Here is a 20,634-nt window from a genome sequence, read left to right on the forward strand (position 1 = left end):
AAACATACCACAATCTACAAAGCTACAAGATGGAAGTTAAGAACACCACAAAACTGAAGCAAAATCTATTCGAAACATTCAACGATTCAACCGTTCCTGTGACCAAAGACATGCAATTTTCCCTCTTAACTGTTGCAATTTGGTACCCCATCCGTTTTAAATTGTAAGTCGTTTTGGCTTTTCTAGGTAAATAGTTTTTACGTATAACACCTAGATATACATTGTATCTAGATACATAGTAAAAACTATTGTATTTAGAAAAGCTAAAATGACTTACAATTTGGAATGGAGGGAGTACCTTAAGCAAGAATATAACTAGTTAGACAAGGAGAATAAAATTTAATTTATATGCCAAAAAATTGGAGTCACCATACTCTGATGGCATCAAGTGTCAAGTGATAAGCAAGGAACACTATGCAACAAAAAACTGGATGAAATCTGCAATAATAAATTGTGGTAGCACCAGAATTTCAAGTTCACAGCAATGAGTTGCCCAAGGTTTCAAGAAGTGGTCAGGCAGATCACTAGCACTGACTGAGATGCATCAGACCATTACACCAACACTCTTGAGTCCTGATGATACTTGATATAACCAATTGATATGAAATATCAACCAAATAATTCTAGTCAATCAAGGTACAAAATAATCTTTCAAGAGGGAATCAAAAGCTTGGGTCATGATGTAATGAGTGGCTAATCATGGAAAAATGCTGTCGAGACCCATGTTTTTGAGGCGCCACGGCGAGGCGCGGCGCCCGACCCCCTTCACAACGCCTAGGCGTTTGTGGCGGACGCCTAGGCGGCGCCATACACACATTTATTAGGCGCCATATGATCATCTTAATATATATGCTACTAAAATTCAGAAGCAAATCATACCTTAATATTGCAAGTCTTAGCATGTAATACCATAATAAATTAGCTACCAAGAGTGCTAGTGCACAACATAATAAAGTAGCAAAATAGCAAATCTGAAATCTCTCATCACTCAATAGCAACAAATTAGTTTCTAATATCATAATTGCTGGTAATGGAAGATGTACTCGCCATTGTGCTATTAGCTGTAACTGTAAAAACAAAGAACTCGAGCAGTTCCAGTCACCTCTCTGTAACAAAGCATGAGAGACAGGGAAAGAAACAGAGGAAGAGGGAAGGAAACAGAGGAAGAGGAGGGAAGCAGATGGCTGCAGAGGAGGGGAGGGAAAGCAGACTGCAGAGTACACGCCTCAAATATTTGGGAAAGCAGAGGAGGTAGGAGGGAAAGCAGAGGAGACGAGAGGCATACCAGGCGGAAGGGGAAGTACCCGACCAAGGCAAGGCAGAGCAGGTGCGGACGGATGTGCGGACTCGAGGCAGAGGCAGAGTCGCGATGTGCGAAGCAGGGGCGGCCGGCCGATGGACTGGAGCAGAGGAGCAGCCAAGCGGAGCTCGAGGTAAGCCCGCCGCCTTCTCTCTTCCTCTTCCGGTCGCCCGGTCTTCCTGCCGCCTTTCTCTTTTCCTCTCCCCTCGATCTCAGTCGTGGCCGCGGGTAAAGGCCTCGCACGGTAAATTTCCCGCGCGGAAGGGCCTATCTACTTCCCGCGCGGTCAATTTCCCCCCTGCGCAGTCGATTTCCCGCCGCGCAGCCACCGCGCAGTCGATTTCCTTTTGCGCGGTCGATTTCCCGCGACCGCGAGGGCCACGGTCTTTTGGCGCCCTTCCCCTCGCGAACTGGCATCCGGCGTCCGCGGCGAGCTTGTAGGCGTCCGCCCGACGCCAAACCAGTCCTAGGCGACGCCTAATGCGATTAAGCGGACGCCATACCACTCCAGGTCGTGGCGCCCCCGACGCCCAGCCCCTCTGCCACGCCTTGTCGCCTAGGCGACGACTAGGCGACGACTCAAAAACATGGGTCGAGACAATGCTGCAACCGAACCACAAAAGTTATCGTCTTGTCGTGAGAGAACTATAACTGGAACCTCTCCTAAAAAATAACACTGAATGCTCAACATATGGTTGGCATCAAACCATACAGGTAATCTGAATCAGACAGAACACCACAAAAAAATAGCTGTTTTTAAGCACAGTTGACAAAACAGTGATATGAAGCATGTTTCTTTTTTGTTGGCTTTACAGTTAGGCCTTGTTTAGTTGCTCCCAACTCCCAACTTTGGCACTATGCAAAAATAAGATTCCCCGTCACATCAAACTTGTGGTACATGCATGGAGTACTAAATGTAGACGAAATCAAAAACTAATTGCACAGTTAGGTTGTACTTTGCGAGACGAACGTTTTGAGCCTAATTAGTCAACGGTTGGACAATTATTACCAAATACAAACGAAATGCACAGTGAATCCGGCCAACTAAACAAGGCGTTATATGATCCTGATGCATTGTATTGTCATGGTCTGGTCATACAACTGGTTCTTAACATTTTCATTCCACTGCCCTCTGTCACCCATAAGTCATCCTACTGCCCTCTTCATTCCACTGCCCTCTGTCACCCATAAGTCATCCTACTGCCCTCTGTCACCCGTAAGTCCTAATGGCAAACAACAATTCAAGCACAGAAGCATAAAGATAATCTGAAAGACATAGAATACCCTACTATTTTGCCTAGTTTACTGAGCACAATTGATGAAAGCAGTAGCATCATCCAGAGGCCTAAACTGTCATAGTTACTGTAGCACATAAGCACTCCAAAATTTTGCCATGTTTCTAAGCACAGTTGGTATCATCCAGATGCCTTAAACTGTCACAGATCTGAACCTAATTTTCCGTGTTCCATTGAACCACATGCTACCTAATCGCAATAATAATCAAGTAGAGCAGATAGAAATCAACAATTTGCAACCAGTTCAAGGCAATCCACTGTTACAGATGAAACATTAACAGATCAAGGATGCTCAACATAAAATTAGACCACATAATCGTCGAATGTTTAGGTTCACACAACAGAAGCATAACTGCTTAAATCATGTCTAAGAGCAGTAGTACGCATCACAAGCCACAGCAAACCAGAACATTATGCCTCGGGTGTCGGCTGTGTCAGGCCAGACTTTGCAAGCAGCTTCCCCAGCGCCTCAGGAGAGCACACCTGGTACTGTACCTCCCCGGTGCCGGGCTGCAGAAACACCTCGGCCAGCTCCAGCTTCTCGGCAGTCAAGCTGGTGGAGTCCATGGTTTTGCTGAGGACCTTGAGCGCAAGAGCGACGGCCTCCTCGCGGGTCAAGCCGTCCTTGTAGTCCTGCTTGAGCATGGACTGCGCGGCCTGGCTGTTGGCCCCAACAGCGGCGGCCTTCCAGCCGCCGTAGTTGCCAGATGGGTCGCTCATGTAGAGCTGGAAGCCGTGGTGCTTGTCCCACCCGGCGAACAGGAAGGAGACCCCGAAGGGGCGGAGGCCACCGAACTGGGTGTACCCCTGCTTGGTGTCGCAGAGGGACTGGACGAGCTGCTCGACGGGGATGGGCTCCTGGTAGGAGAGCGCGTAGCGCTGGGCGTGGAGGCGGGCGGTGTTGATGAGGATGTTGGCGTCGGACATGATCCCGGCCACGGCGCACGCCAGGTGGGAGTCGATCTTGTACATCTTCTCGGCGGAGCGGGAGGTCTGGAGGAGCTTGGAGGTCACCTTCTTCTCGCCGACCAGGACCACGCCGTCGGCCGCCAGGATCCCGAGGGCCGACCCGGCGTTGCCGATCGCCTCCATCGCGTACTCCACCTGGTAGAGACGCCCCTCCGGCGAGAAGATCGTCGTGCGGCTGTCATAGCGGCGAGACATCGTGGCGGCGGCGGCGGCGGCGAGATGGGGTTTGCGCTTGCAAGATTGGGGCGGTGACGGCGAGATTGGGGTTTGCGTTTGTGAGAACTTGGGAGGGGACACGCGACTCGGGGGAGGTTAACGCGAGATCTACTTGTGAGAGAAGAAAGGGGGGACGGACTCGCTGGCTGGTTTTAGCCCATCCGAACCGTCAGTACATCCGCTTTGCTTTGTGGGCCGTTGGATCTCTCGTGGTTTTCCGCCGGGCCAAACGGGATCGTGGAATTCGACTTCAACTTCAACTGCAAGGATGAAACAGAATTACCCCGGATTCCATAGGCGTAACCTGTTGTGTTCGCCGTCGGATCGGCCTGAGGAGGCCACGTCACCCACTAATCTACCAACCATTCGATATGGGTTTTTTTGGGCCTGTGTCCAATAGCCCGCAAACCCAAGCACTTGCAGATCGTCAAAAGCCTCGTTAGAGGTTTTTCTCCATTAGACAGGTTTATGGGCCATCTGACCTGACCCATTAAAAAAATGAACCTAACTTAACCTGATCCGTCAAAGAATCGGATCCGGTCGAGGCATGATTTTTGACTCGTGGCCCAACCCAACACAAAAAAAGTCGACTCAAAGTACGAAAATCTGAAAGAACCATAGAAATAGCCCGACTTGCCGATGCGTCGGGTCGAGCTCGGGCTAAAGATTTTAAACCGATCACTTTTTTCTTGCCCCATCCAACGTTTGATTAGGTCTATTATCCTATCATCCCCTCTAACTCGCAAGCATATGTCTATCGTGTCGCCCACAAGGACGAGTAGCCCCCAAGTCACCCCTTCGACGTCCCCATGCGTTGTGGTGCTTACAACCATGCCGTGTTTACCCACATGTTTCAACCTCGGTCTAGGAATTGCACATTGGATTGTTTTTCATGTTGGGCCAGCCCGATGGGCTAGGCATGGCAAAACAATTTCATGGTCAAGCATCTCGGAGCTTTATGTTAGGGGAGAGGGGGCATGGGAGCATGCCCTTAATTAGGCCTTAGCCAGCTTGAATCCTGGAACCCAAGTAGATAATTGACCTATTTGCTGGTTGGTTTCTGGGCTAATAAGCCCGGCTGGCGCTGATTTGTTGTGAGAGGAAAACACTATTGGCTACCTGATAAGTCCTGGCTGAAACCAACAAGCGAACATGCTGAATGAGGCTCTGTCAATAGTAATAATGAGGACTTCACTTTTTCTCCATAACATCCTTCGTTTTTAATGGGAGCTCATGATGACAAGGCTGGTGGATCAGAGGCAGTTCACGATGATACTCCATTACCAATCACCACCGGCCAAACTAATGCACCTAGTCTCACATATGATTTTGTTAAGATGCACTATCAGATTGTTTCCATGCGGGCATAGATTATTAAGATGCAGAGGGACTAGAAAGAGGGGTTTGGGGCACTGCAACACTGTTCAAATAGCCTATATAGGAGGCTCTGGCTTCTCTTATCCGAGGACACAATGCCCCACTCGAGCACATGAGAAAAGGGCAGAGGAGGGCCATGGCAAGGGCTTCCGCAATTGTAAGTGATGGATCAACGGGCCATTAGAGGCATGATTGGTAGCCTACACGTCTCTCGGAGCCTATCGTGTCAGATGCAGCAAAAACCTCTTAGCCTAGCCGGTGGAAAACGTATGAGACCACACTGACCATTCCAATCATCTTGTACCATTTATCGTTTGCAAGGGTTGACCATTCCAATCATCTTGTATCATTTATCGTTTGCAAGGAACAATATGAAAAATCCAACCGAGGGAAGGCTACGTAGAAGTGGTGGGTAACTCTACCGTGCCTCTAACGCAGGGTAAGAACATGAATTCTATGCAGGCTACGAGTGAGATAGGTTAAATAAATAAGCTTGTATAGTCTATCAATCACCCTCTAAAAACATTCTGCACCTATCCAATCCAATCCAACGAGATCTACCCCATTCCAGATTCTAGGAGAAAGGAACTCCTAGGAATTCCTAATTCCTAGTAGAAAAGCTGTCCAGGCTTCCGATCACGCCCTTAGCTGGGCCGGGCGAGTTTTCAGCCCACCTGAGTTTTTAGAGAGCACGAGGAACCAACCCCTTTCGCAAGGCAAACCCCCCAGCCCACCCTCTCGGCGATGGCATCGGCGGCGGCGGCGGCCGCGGCCGCGGAGTGGGAGGCGGCGGCGCGGAAGGTGCTGGTGGCGCGCAAGTCCTGCTTCGGGCTCCCTACGGCCTGCCCTACCTGCCTCCCCGTGTTCCTCTACCTCCGCATGGCGCAGGTTCCCTTCGACATCCACGTCGACACCAACTTCCCCGACGCCGGTGAGCTCCCCGCGCGCATGCGTAGTCCTATCCTATTATCCTCTATCTACTTAGCTCCGCTATGTTCTTTGCTGCTGGCGTCTCCGCTCGTCCGGGTAGATAATGTTATTTTGCCCCATCAATAATCTTATTAGAAGAACAAAACTGCTAGATATTTGTGGCAAGGTTCCTGCATTGATGTGCTGGGACCTCTACGTGGGTTGAGCTACGAGCGAGAAGGTTGCTTTGCTCTCACACCGTAATTTTTTGTTGCACAGATCACATACCATATGTTGAATTTGGGGACTGCGTGGCTTTCAACAACGAGAAAGGAGGCGTGATTGAGTACCTCAAGGATGAAAAAATTGTTGACTTGAACTCAAATCACCCAAGTGTTTCATCCACCGATGTGCTAGAGACGAAGGCCATGGTTTCGACCTGGCTTGCTGATGCTTTGCTGTTTGAACTCTGGGTGGTTAGTGATGGAAGCATTGCAAATGATATCTACTTCTCTGATCTCGCTTGGCCCATTGGAAAGATACTCCATTGGAAGAAAACTAGACATGTGAAGCAACTACTGGGTATAACAAAGCTCAATGCTGCAGAAAAAGAAGACGAGGTTTGCTACTCCCTACCTATTATTTTCCTAGCCTTTTTTCTTTTCGGGTGACACACTAGTAGCTTCTAATGCAATTTTCTATTTAAACAGATATACCGGAAGGCAAGTGCTGCATATGACTCATTGTCTATCAGATTAGGGGATCAAGTCTTTCTATTTGATAACAGGTACACTTCAATCAACTTGTATCCAGCATATTTCTCTGTACTTTGTGTTAGGTTTTTATGCTTGCTGACACTTAGATTTTTGTTCTGATATGCCAAATGTGGAGCACTGATATTTCTTAATTTCTATTTATGAAGCCCTACAGATGTTGATGCTCTTTTCCTTGGACATGCTATTTTTGTCCTCAATGCGTTGCCTGTAAGTTTCTCTCTATACTTAGTTGTGTACTTGAATGGCAGACACTGACTCATCTAGTTGCATAGAAAAATTGATTGAAGCGCAGATGCCTGATTGCACTTGCACATTATCATGAAAGTGCCGCTTCCCGTTTTGAATGCTTCTGATGTTAGTAGTAACTATCTAGCTGCATAGAAAATTGATTGTAGTACAGATGCCTGATTGAACTCGCACATTCTCCTGAAAATTCACATCTTGAATGCTTCTGAATTTCTGATGTTAGTAGTATTGGGATCAAGTGTTTTTTTTTTCTATGCTATTAATTAAGAGTTTCCTAGCACTAAGCCAAAATCTGTCAAGTAAATGATCCAAAGCATCCTCAAATTATGTTTATATAGTTAGTTTCAGGGCATGTTCTGATCTTACTTCTGCCTTAGGATACATCTGTGCTGAGGGGCACTTTGCAGAAGCATGACAACTTGGTGAGATTTGCTGAGCATCACAAGGTCCAATTGCTGGAAACCTCATCATCGTCATCATCAGGATTAGGATCATCACCTAGTCCGTCATCATCCACCCCCAGGAGAAGACCATCTGCTGACCAAAGTAAGCAAACAGTCCGCTTTACCCTGCTGCTCAGAATTCAGAAATTGCTAGTTGTAGCATGTATACTTAGTTGGATAAACTGTCGTCAGGAACATTAAAATCTGAATGATGCCATTTTTACTCTACCTGGCAGACCTTCCATTCCAGCTTATAAAGTATGATTTTCCTGTTCAGTGCCTATCAATCTGTCGAATTTAATATAAGGATGCGTTACTCAAAATTTAATCATGTTAGATGAAGAGTCTATGATCTGCTTGTCTGAGTTATTTATTATGTATGTGCTATTGCCAATTACCATCATATTCACTTAATGGACTATTTACTCAATTCAATCTGCAATTCTGCAGTCTGCAGTTTACTCATTGGTGATTGACTGTTTCACAAAACTGTAATTATTTGCAGCCAAATGTCAAGGAACTACAACTTCTGTGAAACTGGTCCCAAAAGCTGTAGTTCCTTGATAGTTAGGTGCATATAACTCTAGTTTTGTGAAGTTAACTCTCAACATTTGTGCATGAACGACTTACCCTTCCTTGTAGTAACTAGGAGTCTAGGACATAAATGAAAGACTTAACCTTCCTTGTAGTAACTAGGAGTCTAGGACATAAAACTGCATTTCATTACAAAGTGAAGTGATAACTGTGCTAAAGAATATTTTAATGGACAGATCCTTTATGTAATCCTGGATCACTGATTGCTCAAGCTGTATGTTGCTTCCTTAATTTCATTGTATCACAATGCTGTCATGGAAGAAACTGTGTCAAACAATGATTTAATTAGGACGAGTGGAAAATCAATATATGCATAGATAGCATATGGTGCCCCTAGACAGAATAACGATACGAGTTCTCTTGCAAAAAATGATTTTATATGATCTGTTTATTGTTTGGTATGATTTGGCCAGTCCAAGGGGCTACCGTACTTTTATTTTTGTATTTTTTGAAAGAAGTAAAATGTATTAAAAAAAGGGCGTACCCAGTGCAGAGAGCTCCCGCTCTGTGCGGGGTCTGGGGAAGGGTGTTAGTGGCAAGCCTTACCCTCGCCTGTGCAATGCGAGGAGACCGCGACTCGAACCCAGAACCTTCCGGTCACAGGCGGTAAGACTCTACCGCTTGCACCAGGCCTGCCCTTCATTAAAAAGAAAATAAAATTGATAAAGATGGTCTAACAAGTTCTTGAACTTCACTCTCTCTTTTACCTGTTGTCTTGGTGGTCATGCTTTGCTTATTCTCGTGACAGTTTTCAGACATCTGATTGTTGCCTTATGTTGTTATATTGACCTGATCTTTAGGTTATAAGCCAAAACCCAGAGCCAACAAGGAACGGACAGAGGAGGAAAAGAAATTCAGGCGAAGAGCAAAGTATTTCCTGGCCACACAACTTGTTGCAGTTCTTGTCTTCCTATCGCTGATGGGTGGGGTTGATAGTTCTGAGCTAGACGACGACGATGGTTTAGATTATGAAGATTAGATCCTCCCTGTGCTGTTACACATGATTCGTTCCAAGGACAAACTGCGTGGTTTGTTGGAGGTGCTGTGAGAATTTGTTCCAACACTTTCTGTGAAAAATGTGTTACACTTGATTGTAGCTAGGAATTCACTGAGTTGGTTACCCCTCGGCAGTTTCATAAGCTACTTCGGCCTTAAACATAGTTGTCTCCGAAGTTTTCTTTTTGGCTTCAGTGAACCAAACTTGTAAGCAAATTCGAATTTTGGAGTTTTGGAGACGCGCCACTTCTCTGTGATGGGATCTGTTGGCCTGAACCTCCCTGTCCAGCAGTATAATAGATGAGCTGAGGCTGTATGGCATTATAGATTTGTTTTCTCCTCTACGTATCTTTGATATGTCGGATAGAGATTGCAAAATGAAGTGTATATGTGGGAGTACGCTGCAGTTTTTTTATCTCGATTTCAGGATGGATGGATTGGGGTGGGTTGCTAGTGCTTTGCGACTAAGGGCTTGTTTGGCACGGCTCCTCCCAAGGGGCTCCTCCGGAGGAGCCGGAGCCGTTTTGGAGGAGCCACAAATTGTGGCTCCTCCAAAACGGCTCCAGCTCCTCTGTTTTTTACTGAAAAACGGCTCCTCCAAGAAAACGTTTGGCAGGGCTCCTCTGGAGGAGCCGGAGCCGGAGCCGGAGAGGAGCCCTGCCAAACAAGCCCTAAAGGAGTTAGTGGGAGAAGGTCGGGTTGGCGGGATGGTAAAAAGGAACTGAACAAAAAAAACTTGTTTCAGACGCCTGTTATATAGCACTTTCCTAATATTAATGAAGCCAGTTATAAAAAAAAGGAGATCCTCTATCACTCCCTTCGTCCTAATATATAAGCCGTAGCTACTTTTTATTCATGTTCCATAATACAAGGTGTGCTTTCTCTAGAGGCGCGTACAAAGAGAATTAAATGTGTTTCTAAGTCTCTGAACCGGAGGTGGTTACGACTTATATACCGGGACGGAGGGCAAGTAAACGGGATTGATTCCTTATATTAATGAAGCCAGTTATTAAAAAAAAGAGAGAGGAGCTGATCCTCTAGTATAGTCAAGTAAACGGGATTGGTGTGATGTGAGAAGCTGCCTGGAAATTACGTATTACAATCTGGTCCTCTTGCGTCATCTCACCTCTGAATTTCCGGACTGGAAACGTGTTGCTTGCTTAATACCGGTCAAAGACGGACGGTGTAGACTACTTTGCAACGTTGATTTTGACAGACCTCACACCCATGACCGCTACAAGATGAGGCTGTGTTTAGTTGGGTGAAATTTGGGAATTTGGCTACTGTGGCACTTTCGTTTTTATTTGACAATTAATATTTAATCATGGACTAATTAGGCTCAAAACGTTCGTCTCGCGATTTCCAACCAAACTGTGCAATTAGTTTTTTTTTTGTCTACATTTAATGTTCCATACACGTATCGCAAGATTCGATGTGATGACTACCGTAGCAATTAGTTAATTTTGACAGACCTCACACCCATGACCGTTACAAGATGAAGCATGTGACTGCAGCCCCCCTCCCCTACCATTTTCGCTCTGCAAGTCATCATAATAATGAATAGACAACTATGGCCACGTTTAGTTCATCCAAATTACAGAATTTGGCACTATGCAAAAAGAAGATTCCCCGTCACATCAAATTTGCGGTACATGTATGGAGTACTAAATGTTGACGAAATCAAAAACTAATTGCACAGTTTAGTTGTACTTTGCGAGACGAACATTTTGAGCCTAATTAGTCAACGATTGGACAATTATTACCGAATAAAAACAAAACGCTACAGTGCGTAACAGTGCCGCGAATTTGGGCGGCGCCAAATCTGGGGCCGAACTAAACGCGGCCTATGTAACAATCCCCTCCCCTGATCTGCCAAACATCCAAAATCAGGGGCATTTTGTTCCAGAAAATATATCAGGGGCATTTGTATAATTCGCCAATATCACAAAGAGGCAGAGCACGGGAGGTTTGATGCTTTGCAATAACTAGGAAACAACCTTATTGTTCGACAGGAAACTGGAAAAGTGCCCTTATTTAGTTTCTATATGAAGAGCATTATGGTTCAATAATTCAATTAGCTTTAGACTAAGAGTAGACCAGCAGTACTGCCAGATGGTTATATATACATGACAGTTACCTGTGGCGATTCAGAACCAATTGCTCAAAAGCCCCAGATTCCATGAGTTCCCAGCGCACAATGCAACACGCCAGCTACAAGGCCCTCCATCTCCTTCAGCTCGTATTACTGGCCACCGTGCTGCCGGCGGCTGCCGTTTCCTCCGGGAGCAGCGGCACAGACACTGACCTCGACGCCCTGCTCGCGTTCAGGGCACAGCTCTCGGATCCTCTAGGCGTTCTTCGTGGCAACTGGACCCCCGGCACGTCCTTCTGCCACTGGCTGGGCGTCTCGTGCAGCCAGCGCCGAGAGCGCGTCACCGCCCTGGCGCTGCCAAACACTCCCCTGCATGGGAGCATCTCTCCCCACATCGGTAACCTCTCTTTCCTCTCCGTCCTAAATCTCACCAACGCCAACCTCACCGGATACATTCCAGCTGGGCTTGGACGGCTGCACCGTCTCAGGGTTCTTGCCCTTCCCTGGAACAGCCTGTCAGGTTACATCCCTGCCACCGTCGGGAACCTCACGAGGCTCGAGAGCCTTGTTCTTCTGGAGAACAGTCTGTCAGGGCTGATCCCACATGAGCTGAAAGACCTGCAAAATCTTAGGCGCTTAGACCTTCAGAAGAATCACCTGAGTGGCAAAATACCAGAAGTATTCAACAACACGCCTTACCTGAGCTATCTGAACCTTGGCAACAACAGCCTATGGGGACCCATACCTGTTGGTATTGGATGCTTGTCCATGCTTCAAATCCTTGTCTTGCAAGATAATCACCTCACCGGCACGGTGCCTCCTGACACCTTCAATAAGTCCGCCCTGCAAGTTCTGAGCCTCGTGAGTAACAACAATCTGACCGGGACTATCCCTGGCAATGGAAGCTTCAGTCTTCCAATGCTGCAGTTTTTATCCCTCTCTTGGGCCCAGTTTAGTTGCCAAATTTTTTGGCAAAACGCTACTGTAGCGTTTTCGTTGTTATTTGACAATTAATGTCTAATCATAGTCTAATTAGGCTTAAAAGATTCGTCTCGTGGATTTCGTTTAAACTGTATAATTAGTTTTATTTTTTATTTATATTTAATGCCTCATGCATGCGTCCAAAGATTCGATGTGACGGAGAATCTTGAAAAATTTAGCGTTTTGGAGGGAACTAAACAGGCCCTTGGAACAACTTTGTGGGTAGGATTCCTGTGGGGCTCAGCGCGTGTCAGTTCCTGCAAAAAATCTCTTTGTCAGAAAATGCTTTTACAGATGTTGTGCCAACATTGATGGACAAATTATCGAATCTCAGGTACCTTGCCTTAGGTGGAAATAACATTTTTGGGTCGATCCCAATTCAGTTAATCAATATCACTGGGCTTCAGGAACTTGATCTCTCAAACAACAAGTTGGAAGGGCAAATCCTACCAGAATTTGGGAAGATGAAACAACTTCAGTATCTGGAACTTTCAGATAATGAATTGACAGGTCCGGTTCCTTCTTCCATTGGTAATCTGTCTGATCTGTCTTTCCTAATGTTGGATACAAATATGTTGAATGGATCGATCCCACTCGCATTTGGGAATCTTGGCTCTTTACAACGCCTTAGTTTTGGATGGAACCACTTCGAGGGCGGCCTTGAATTTTTGGGTGCTCTTTCGAATTGCAGACAGCTCAGTTACCTCAACATGGAGTCCAATTCTTACTCTGGGAGTCTCCCAGATTATATTGGAAACCTCTCCAAGCTACTAGTGACTTTTGTAGCAGGTGAGAACAACTTAATTGGTGGACTTCCTGCAAGTGTATCAAATTTAACTAGCCTGCAAACCATATATCTCACAGGCAACAAACTGAACAAGCCGATCCCAGAAGCGGTTGTGAAACTGGCGAACCTCCAGGTACTTGCTCTCGCCAATAATATCATGTCTGGTCCCATCCCAACCCAAATTGGTATGCTTAGAAGCCTTCAACAATTGAGTCTTGACAACAACAACTTCTCTGGCTCCATACCTGATGGCCTTGGTAATCTTAGTATGTTAGAATATATTTCTCTCCCCTATAACAAGTTGTCTTCATCCATACCACCGACTTTATTTCATATTGACAACCTTATCGGACTCAATTTGTCAAACAACCTCTTGATTGGTACACTCACACCTGATATAGGAAGCATGAATGAAATTAACACAATAGACCTCTCTGCCAACCAGCTAATTGGTGATCTTCCAGAATCATTCGGACAACTGCAGATGCTGACCTACCTCAATTTATCACATAACTTGTTTCAAGATTCAATCCCAAATTCTTTTGGCAAGTTAACAAGCTTGGAAATACTGGATCGTTCCTACAATAACCTCTCTGGAAACATCCCAATGTACCTGGCCAATCTTACATACCTCACCAATTTGAACCTCTCCTTCAATAAGCTACAAGGACGTATACCAGAAGGAGGTATTTTCTCAAACATCAGTTTACAGTCCTTGCTAGGGAATGATGCACTTTGTGGTGCTCCACGTCTAGGGTTTTCGCCATGTATGGTCAGATCTCACTCGAGAAATGGAAAGATACTAAAATTTGTACTCCCTGCTGCTCTTGCAGCATTTGGAGCAATAGTTATTTGCTTATATGTAACAATCAGAAGAAAAAATAAAAACCCAGGAGCGTTGACAGGTTCCAATAATATTACTGATGCAGTCAGACACAGATTAATATCTTATCATGAGATTGTTCATGCCACTAACAATTTCAGTGAGGAAAATTTGTTGGGAGTAGGATGCTTTGGCAAAGTTTTCAAGGGACAGCTAAACAATGGTTTGGTGGTTGCCATCAAAGTTCTAAACGTACAATTGGAAGAAGCTACAAAGAGCTTTGATGCTGAGTGCCGAGTGCTGCGCATGGTTCGGCATCGCAACTTGATAAGGATAATCAGCACTTGTTCTAACCTAGACTTTAAAGCATTGTTACTTCAGTACATGCCTAATGGTAGCTTGGATGCACATCTGCACAATGAAGACAAGGCACCCTTGAGATTCCTCAAGAGATTGGACATCATGATAGAGGTGTCGATGGCAGTAGAATATCTGCATCATCAATATCATGAGGTAATCTTGCACTGTGACTTGAAGCCTAGCAATGTGTTATTTGATGATGATATGATGGCACACGTGGCAGATTTTGGCATAGCAAAACTCTTGTTAGGTGATAATAACTCAGTGATTTCTGCAAGCATGCCTGGAACAATCGGATATATGGCACCAGGTAGTAACCATTCATGACTGAATTTATTATGTAGTACCATACCTTTTTTTTAAAAAAAAGTTTGTACTGATCCTTATTGTTCAAAATAATCCTTAACAGAGTATGGCTCCATGGGAAAAGCATCCAGAAAAAGCGATGTGTTTAGTTTTGGAATCATGCTGCTTGAGGTATTCACCGGGAAGAAGCCCACAGATACCATGTTTGTCGGGGATCTGAGCCTTAGGCAGTGGGTTCGTCAAGCATTTCCATCAACGATTAGCAGTATTATTGATGGTAATTTACAACAACAAGATGAAACAATACATGGTTTTCACCACACCAGCAACCCTTCGGACATTTCTCCAAGCATCTCACACAGCACTCTCAGATCAATATTTGAGTTGGGTTTGGTATGCACAAGTGACATGCCTGACGAAAGGATAACTATGACTGATGTCGTTGCCAAGTTGAAGAAAATCAAGGACGATTTTATGCATGAGAGCAGTTTAGCATGAGGTGGAAACAACATTACTGGTGTTATTGTTTAAAGATAGCTATAATGTTATCAAACTACAACCCTTGTCAGAGTAGGGGGAGCAGGGAGTTGAAGGGGACTCGAGCATCGTCCTCCCCGCGTCGTCCGTACGGCGACTCGGGGGCGACACTGCCCCCAGCCGAAACCCCCGCCGACTACCCACCCCCAGGCCGCCGCCGCCGCCCTCCGGCTAGTGGCGGCGGCGGCCAGCTGTGGCGCCCAACAAGGCTTCACCGTAGCAGCAGCTTCCCTCTCCTCCCTCCTTTTCCTTGCCATGCCTCTGTCCCCCGGTGACATGGTCAGCCGGCGGCGAGCTCCATGGCCGGCGAAGGGCAGATCCGGTGTCCTCCGCCCTGGATTCGGCGTCATCCGCCCCGGATCCGGCGTTGCCTGGGCTGGCGGACACGGTCTCGCCCCTCCCCCACCGAGCCTCCCCCCCAACTCCTCTGCCTCCCCTTCCTCTTCCGCATCGTCTCCGGCACCTTGGGTTCGCCGGTGGGGCGATTCGGGGTTCTCTAGGCGCAGATCCGCCGCGCCGGTGGCCGGCCCTCCTTGGTCGATGGGATCTCCAGCGCGGTGCGCCGCTATCCGACGCGGCCCCGTGCTGGTGTTGGCGCCCCTGGCCCCGTCGCGGAGCTTCCAAGCGGTGGAGCACTGGCATGGTGGTTCAGGGCCCTAGGGTGCTGCCGCGGCGCGGCCGCTGCACCCCCTGGTCGGTGGACCCCACCCAGCACGGAGCTCCGCGACCCGACGCAGACACGTGCTGGTGCAACCTCCCCCTGGCGCGACCTCAACGTTGCAGGTGCTCCCGAGCGGCGGAGCCTCTGCACGGCCGTCTACTGGACCTGCTCTGCGGTATGGCGACTCTTCTACATGTGCGTGTGCACGGCCCTGGGTGTGCGGTTTGGCCGCGGGCTTGCCGGCGGTGGGGCTGCGTGACCTTGGACGTTCTTCTTCGCGTGCATGCGCGGCGCGTGCGGTTTGGCTGCGGGTGAGCCGGCGGCGGGGCTGCATGTCCGCGGGTGCCTTCCCCTGCGCCTCTTGTCGGGGAGGGCAGAGAGCCGTCTCCGCATTGCGATGGCGAGGGTTCTGGGCGAAAGCTCAGCTCAGCTCTTGGCTGGGCCAGCGACGACGGACGCCGTCGGGCGGACACCCTTGTTGAAGGCGTCGCTGAAGAACCCCTGCTGCCTCCTCTCCCTGGCCGGCTTGGCCAATGCGGTTCTCCTCGGTACAGGAATCGGGCGAAATCCTTGGTAAGCTCCTAGGCCGACAATGATTACGCCTACGCGTCATTTACCTCCTGGAGGCATCGTCGAAGAGTTTCTATGTCTTGTTGTTTGTTGTTGTTTCTTCTCCCCTTTTGTGTAATTGTGGCTGTGCCACCGCTAACTCTTGTGCTAGGCTGTGTGTACACAAATCTCTGTAAAACTTTATAACGGGTCGTTTTGGGTCAATATATATAAATCAGGGGGGACGCCTTCATTGAAATTAAAAAAAAGATATTTTGTCAGCATATAATATATTGAAACTATGGTTACAGACTTACAGCACCCTTTTTAACTTCGCCAACAAATCGCCCTAGCCAAAATCATCAATCACAAACGATCTTTACCGAACGCTATGGCATCTGTTGTCGAACAGAATAACCTTGGATGAGAAAAAAAAAAAAAAAAAAAAAAACTTAGTCACCAGGCTACCTCCGACCAACAGTATAACCTCCAACTAGCCGACTTGTGCTGGAGGCACCAACTGAAGTAAACGCCAACAAATTGTGATTCTAACATCTATTTGATTCCACAAGTAAAGCAAGTGATAACGTGATTGCGGAAACTACTGAAATTAGGATACCGGGTAATCGCCCTGTTCGCTTAGCTTATAAGCCGTATTTTTTCAGCCAACGAATAGTATTTTTTTTTCACAATAAATTAGCCAACAGTATTTTTAGCCATGTTTTATCAGCGAAGCGAATAGGGCAAATGTAATGACTATAAAAAAAAAAAGAATTCAGTAAAATGCTAGTTGAGCTGGGGGAGAAAAAACCTTAGGGCTCGACAAGGCGAACACGCCACCGCAGACCGCACTGCCAAATATTAGGACAATGCGTCCCGCAGTTGGGTGCCTGGCGCTGGAGGTCCGGCACCGCCCCGTCCTGGCGTCCTACCATGCCCGTTCGCTTCTGCTTAACAGCCGCTCTGGCTGCAGCAGCTATCGCTACAGTAGATGTCAGTTCATGGGCTGCAGACACAGCCACCGCTGTAGCTCAAAACGAACACCCCCGGACGACAGGAGATCCACGCGAAGGCGGAGCTTGCAGATCCACCGGACGATGCCCGCGGCGAACCTAGCCCTCGCACGACCGACATCGCCCATAGCGCGACCCACGTGATGTGACAATCGCTCATCCGCGCCTAACGAGATTTTTTTAACATTTTTTTAAACTATTTTTAAAACTGACACTATTTATTTTTTTTTACATCTAACACTCTTGGACGCGCCTGTTTGCACGGCGAGGCGAAACAACTCTGCCACGCCATGCATGGTAGCGTGGCAGGGGTGCCAACGTGGCAGCGACCAGGGTCGCTGACTGGTGACGTGGCAGGCCTTGCCGCGCCACCGATCAGGGCGCGGCTGTGACGCGCCACCCGTCAGGGCGCGGCAGAGCCAAATATATGTCCGCGGCCCAGTCCCTTTCCTCCCTCTCTGTTTCACTCCACGCCACACAGCAGCCGCCTTCGTGCCGCCCAGCCCCCGCCGCCGCGCCTCCCAGCCCGCACCGCCGCCCCATTGCCTCCGGGCTCCCCCACGACCGGTCGCTGAATTTCCCTCCCTTGCCGTTCCCCTCCCTACCTTTCCCAAAGCTCCTCCCCGGCCTTGTCAAGGTAATGAAGGTCCTCCTCGGCCTCTACGGTGGATCGAAGGATTTGAATGAGTAGTTAGGGTATGGAGGAAAATATGAGTTCGTTACAACGTTGGATTGAAGGATTATGATTGCCAATGTTGAGGTTAATTGGTTAGTTAGAATTATGATTACCGTGTATTTTGCTTGTTTGAGTTTGCATCTCAACTTTTATATGTGAATAAATATATGGACACAATGTTGATGTACCAAATTTTATTTTTTAGTGACCAAAGTATAGTTTTTATATAGTTTGCATGTTTACATTTAAGATAGAGTTTGCACCAAAGTGTAGGTTATATTTTGTTTGTTGTAATGCAAATGGTTCTCATTGACATTAATTTATGATGTTTTGATTTTTGTTTGTTAAATTACAACCATTTTGTTAGATGCAAGAAATGTATCGGGAGGAGTTTTGGCGAAAATGGGGTCGTCCTCGAGAATTATACCCCGACGCGTCTAGCAAAGATGCTCCTGTCCCTCCTGATCTCTCTGTCCCTAACTGTGACTGTGGTTTCCTGGCCGACGTGTTTCAATCGAGATATCTAGACACAGCGGCACGTTGTTTCTACATATGCAGTCATTTTAATGTAAGTAATTGTTTCCACTATCTTTTTTTTCTTAATTTATGTAAGTAGGCTATAAATATTTTGTTGGAATCTTATTGTGTAGGACCATGAGATGTGTTTTTTCTTTCAGTGGATCGACGGTGCAGAAAAGTTTGACCCTAGGTACCTCCTTTTCGACGATTGGTGTAGAGGGAGACATCCACGTGAGCACTTCCAGCGATGGGTTCCACCCCCCTAACCCCCCCCCCGCCAATGACGGCTAAGGAGAAACACCTAGCCGCAGTTAGACGACTCGAGGAACCTCCTCTATGCGAATGCGGAGATCGAGCTATGATAAACCCTGAGAATACGTTGGAGTTTGTATGTCTGAACAAACACGAAGTGGAAAGTGCATCTGTTTAAATGTTTATCTCTATATGTGTGCGTGTACTAATGTATTCTCTTATAGCATTATGGATTTGCGAAGTGTCGTTTCAATGAGTTGCTCTACGGTCCTAAGAATCAATGGCTGAAGCCACCAAAGGCAAAGGAAAAGAAAAAAGAAAGGTTAATTTACAAAGCACCTCCAGTCAAGTACGAATATGGTGTTAAATCCAATTATGGTCTAGTCCCTTCGGAGCTTAGAATAGGCCATTATTGCGACCATATGGTAGACTATGATGATGTTGGTTATTTTTATGGTAAACATGAAATCGTATTTTATTTCTTTTGCTAAGACATATATGATATAATTTTTCGTTTGAACAGAGCACTAGGAAATGCAGGTGGGAATGTTATGATGGTCAAGCTAAGTTCTTGGATGAACTGAAGGGGAGACAAGTAATTACACGGAAGAGGGGATATGGACCTGACTACGTCAACCTATTCGTTAAACATCATAAAAACAATATGCGTGAATTTGCTAGACAGCGCGATATTCGTTACCCGATCGATGTTGGGCTTGACAAATGGGGATTGGAGAGACGGAGGACGTTAGAGGAGGAGAGGGCAAGGAAGGAGGCAAGGGAGGAGACAAGAGTATAGATGTAGGTCTTGAACGACCATGTTGTTGCATTATGTGCCAGTGAGTGCTTGAAAGCCTTTTTATTTTTGTTGTCTGATTTTTAATGTAATATAATCGCGTTGCTAACTGGTTGCATTTTATACATGAAGAGATTGGATGCAGCGAGGACCATGCCGCAGAGGTGGCCCATGGAAGGTATGAGGAAAAGAAGTTAGATGAGCATAGAACGTGAGCTGATCACACCGTTCAATCACCAATTGTGTTGTCTGATGAGGGGGAGGAGGCTGAGGACGACACTGCCAGGTTGAGCGATCTCATCGCTCTTGATGAGGCGGGCTTGTAGGCGGAGGAGGCTGAGGATGATACTGGTAGACTGAGCGAGCTCATCGCTCTAGCAGAGGTGGGCTTGTAGGCGGAGGAGGATGACGATGCGTTCTTCACTCAGGCCATAGAGGTCATAGATAAAGCAGAGGCCGCTTACTACAGGCGACAGGCAGATCAGAGCAATGCAGGTGAGCCTAGCCACAACAACAAGGTTATGGTAGAGTACTGGTACTCGGATGACGAGTTGCTTACTCAGTATGTTTCAGATTGAGGATTGGTACATGTGTGCTTGTTCAATGTTTTAGATTTGGTATTTGTATTGTAATAGAACTTTCTCGGTGCTACATTGTGTTTCATTTGAACTATTTATGTATTGTACCCATGTAACAAACATTGTTTAATTTTTGTAACGGACATTGTGTTATCTCATAAAACTTTCACCACAAAAAATGGTATTACAATGCTACTGCTGATGCGCTCAGAAGGGAGTCTGTCCAGCGCCCAGCATGGGTTTGCCGCACCACCATCCATGGTGCGGCAAGGCTAGCATGCCAGCAGCCATGGCACGGCAAGTCTAGCGCACCCCTAGCCATGGCACGGCGGTCAAAGCGGCAACAAAAGGAACAAGGCACTTCTGTTATGTCGTCGTATCGGTTTAACGAATAGGTCAACAGGAAGGTCAAGTGCACGAGACAATCAATACACAAGTTCAACAAGTCATAACTAAGACACAAGTTCATCAATACATAAGTTCGACATTACTCAACATACTACATGTTACATCAGTATATGGGTGTCCGAGTACAAGTGCATCATGTCATCCTAAAGAACTCCTACGACCTAGGAGTATATGG

The 20,634-nt window shown here is 46.8% G+C and overlaps 3 protein-coding genes across 3 annotated transcripts; 2 read left to right on the plus strand and 1 right to left on the minus strand.

Annotated features, from left to right (window-relative positions):
- Nucleotides 1-2,811: 2,811 nt before the first annotated feature.
- LOC136521026 (proteasome subunit alpha type-4-2) lies at nucleotides 2,812-3,884 on the minus strand. The gene has a single exon (XM_066514746.1). It carries the CDS (start codon nucleotides 3,757-3,759, stop codon nucleotides 3,007-3,009), a length of 753 nt encoding a protein of 250 aa, XP_066370843.1. The 5' UTR covers nucleotides 3,760-3,884; the 3' UTR covers nucleotides 2,812-3,006.
- Nucleotides 3,885-5,833: 1,949 nt separating this feature from the next.
- LOC136521460 (mitochondrial outer membrane import complex protein METAXIN) lies at nucleotides 5,834-9,442 on the plus strand. Its single transcript, XM_066515205.1, has 6 exons — nucleotides 5,834-6,088; nucleotides 6,346-6,686; nucleotides 6,777-6,853; nucleotides 6,989-7,049; nucleotides 7,466-7,634; nucleotides 8,926-9,442. Exons 1-6 carry the CDS (start codon nucleotides 5,902-5,904, stop codon nucleotides 9,102-9,104), a joined length of 1,014 nt encoding a protein of 337 aa, XP_066371302.1. The 5' UTR covers nucleotides 5,834-5,901; the 3' UTR covers nucleotides 9,105-9,442.
- A 1,848-nt stretch (nucleotides 9,443-11,290) lies between these two features.
- On the plus strand, nucleotides 11,291-16,405 carry LOC136521569 (probable LRR receptor-like serine/threonine-protein kinase At3g47570). Its single transcript, XM_066515314.1, has 3 exons — nucleotides 11,291-12,168; nucleotides 12,396-14,474; nucleotides 14,574-16,405. The coding sequence occupies exons 1-3, from the start codon at nucleotides 11,301-11,303 to the stop codon at nucleotides 14,966-14,968; spliced, it is 3,342 nt and encodes a 1,113-aa protein (XP_066371411.1). The 5' UTR covers nucleotides 11,291-11,300; the 3' UTR covers nucleotides 14,969-16,405.
- Nucleotides 16,406-20,634: the final 4,229 nt, after the last annotated feature.

The sequence above is a fragment of the Miscanthus floridulus genome, chromosome 18 (assembly GCF_019320115.1).
Source record: "Miscanthus floridulus cultivar M001 chromosome 18, ASM1932011v1, whole genome shotgun sequence".
In the NCBI taxonomy this organism is placed as follows: domain Eukaryota; kingdom Viridiplantae; phylum Streptophyta; class Magnoliopsida; order Poales; family Poaceae; genus Miscanthus; species Miscanthus floridulus.